At 33.7% G+C, this 1,747-nt stretch overlaps 1 protein-coding gene across 1 annotated transcript in view; it reads right to left on the reverse strand.

The window, feature by feature from the left end:
- LOC119591378 (glycine--tRNA ligase-like) overlaps window positions 1-1,747 on the reverse strand; it is a gene marked incomplete at its 3' end in the record, with an annotated part of 23,493 nt that overhangs the window by 10,498 nt on the left and 11,248 nt on the right. Inside the window, 1 exon segment of the mRNA XM_037940119.1 lies at window positions 219-485. Coding sequence (XP_037796047.1) covers window positions 219-485 — 267 coding nt within the window.

Here is a 1,747-nt window from a genome sequence, read left to right on the forward strand (position 1 = left end):
ACAAGCTCGAGGTTTTTTTTTACAAGCTATATTATAACAAAAACAATTTCATCCATATTGTGACAAGTGGCAAAGCTATGAGTAACTTTTCATGAGACACCTAATGATAGCTAAAAACAGCAGCTGACAGGTACTGTGACTGAGGGTTCTCTTAAATTTGGTATCTCCAATATACCAGCCTGAATAGCAATATCATTTGGTTTACAACTTTTATCTACCTTGTATTTGCCTCCTGTTAGCTCTTCCAATCTCTGAATCTTGCCTGTGAAATTCTGTCTTTCAGATGCCTTAAAGCTGTCTAAATGACGGTACCATCGTGCTGCATGAGGAAGGTATGAGGGAGGAGATTCTTTCAAAGCTTCATATACTGTCACATCTGCCTGAGTTGGCTCATGGCCAAGGATATAACTTTGGTTACTCAGTAAGAAGTCCAGAGCACCAAGTTCTGAAGGTGTAGAAAGCGTACCCAAGGATGGTGGTCCTGACTAGTGATAAATGAAAATGGAGTGTCAGTCCCTTATTTTTTTAAATCAATTCATACTTCACCTATTCAATCCCACAAAGGGTTACATTGTATCTCTGTATCATTACAATTGAAATGCCATAATATCAAAGTTAAGAAAATAATATTCCTCGAAGGAACACCACATACAGTAAACAAGGAAACAAGAAAGGTACTGAGCTCTAGGCTACTATACTACTATTGAATATTATATAGATCTAAGGGGACCATTTTTTCTTTCAAGTTTCTTTTGTTCAAAAATTATTCTACCCTCTTATTCCTTCCCTCAAGATCTCAAAATCTTATTTTCAAGGCAATATGATAATCAACAACTAATGACAAATGGAAATGTCCATGAAGAGACAAGGATCACAATAATTCAAGCATGGTGTAGAGTACAGCAGAGATGGATCCTTTTACATTTACTACTAGAACTCTGGCAAATTGTAGTTCATCTAGTAATAGTATGTGCTCTTTTTCTTGGACAACATAAAAATTGGTCCCCTATCCAAGTGGATGTAGGATACATGTCTGTAGAGGAACAAGTGTACTTGGACAAGTGTATATGCAACTTCAAACTGCATATAATGAAAGAAATATTCCACATCCTTTGTTGCTCCATAGACTCAGATACCTTATTCTGCATTTAAATTACATAAATAGTTCATAATTATGAAGAAGTAATTTTACATATTCTCTGCTATCTCTAACTACAACTCATCAATATTTTTAAGAGCATAAACTATGAAGGTAATAAAAAAGTCTCAATTTATTGTCTGTCTAATGTTATTCTAGGTCTGGTGGTTAAATAACAAAGCCCCAAATCTAATCAAAAGAAAGAAGAATGGCAAAATGACTACATCATTTCTTTTAATTTTATTATTATCATTATCAAGGTAAAGATGCATTGGACAGGCTAAGGCTGATAATTATATGGCAACCTACAGGTTGGTAATGACAATTAATTGATATGCACTGATGTTGATCTGATATGTAGTCATCACTATCCTCTCTTGTCAAGCACATATGCTCCTTCAGACAAAAATGGATGTAAGCATTTGGAATGGAAAATCCAACTGCAAAACAAAAATAATTCATAACCCAACTTAGATAACAATAAATAAGAGAAAATTTTACACAAATGACTTGCACATTACTTTCAAAATTCTCACTTCATTCTCAAAAAAGAAAAAAAAAATTGTTTCCATTAACACTTAAAAATAATCAAAGGCCTTTCATGAAAAA

Source organism: Penaeus monodon, chromosome 28 (assembly GCF_015228065.2).
Source record: "Penaeus monodon isolate SGIC_2016 chromosome 28, NSTDA_Pmon_1, whole genome shotgun sequence".
Taxonomy (NCBI): Eukaryota; Metazoa; Arthropoda; class Malacostraca; order Decapoda; family Penaeidae; genus Penaeus; species Penaeus monodon.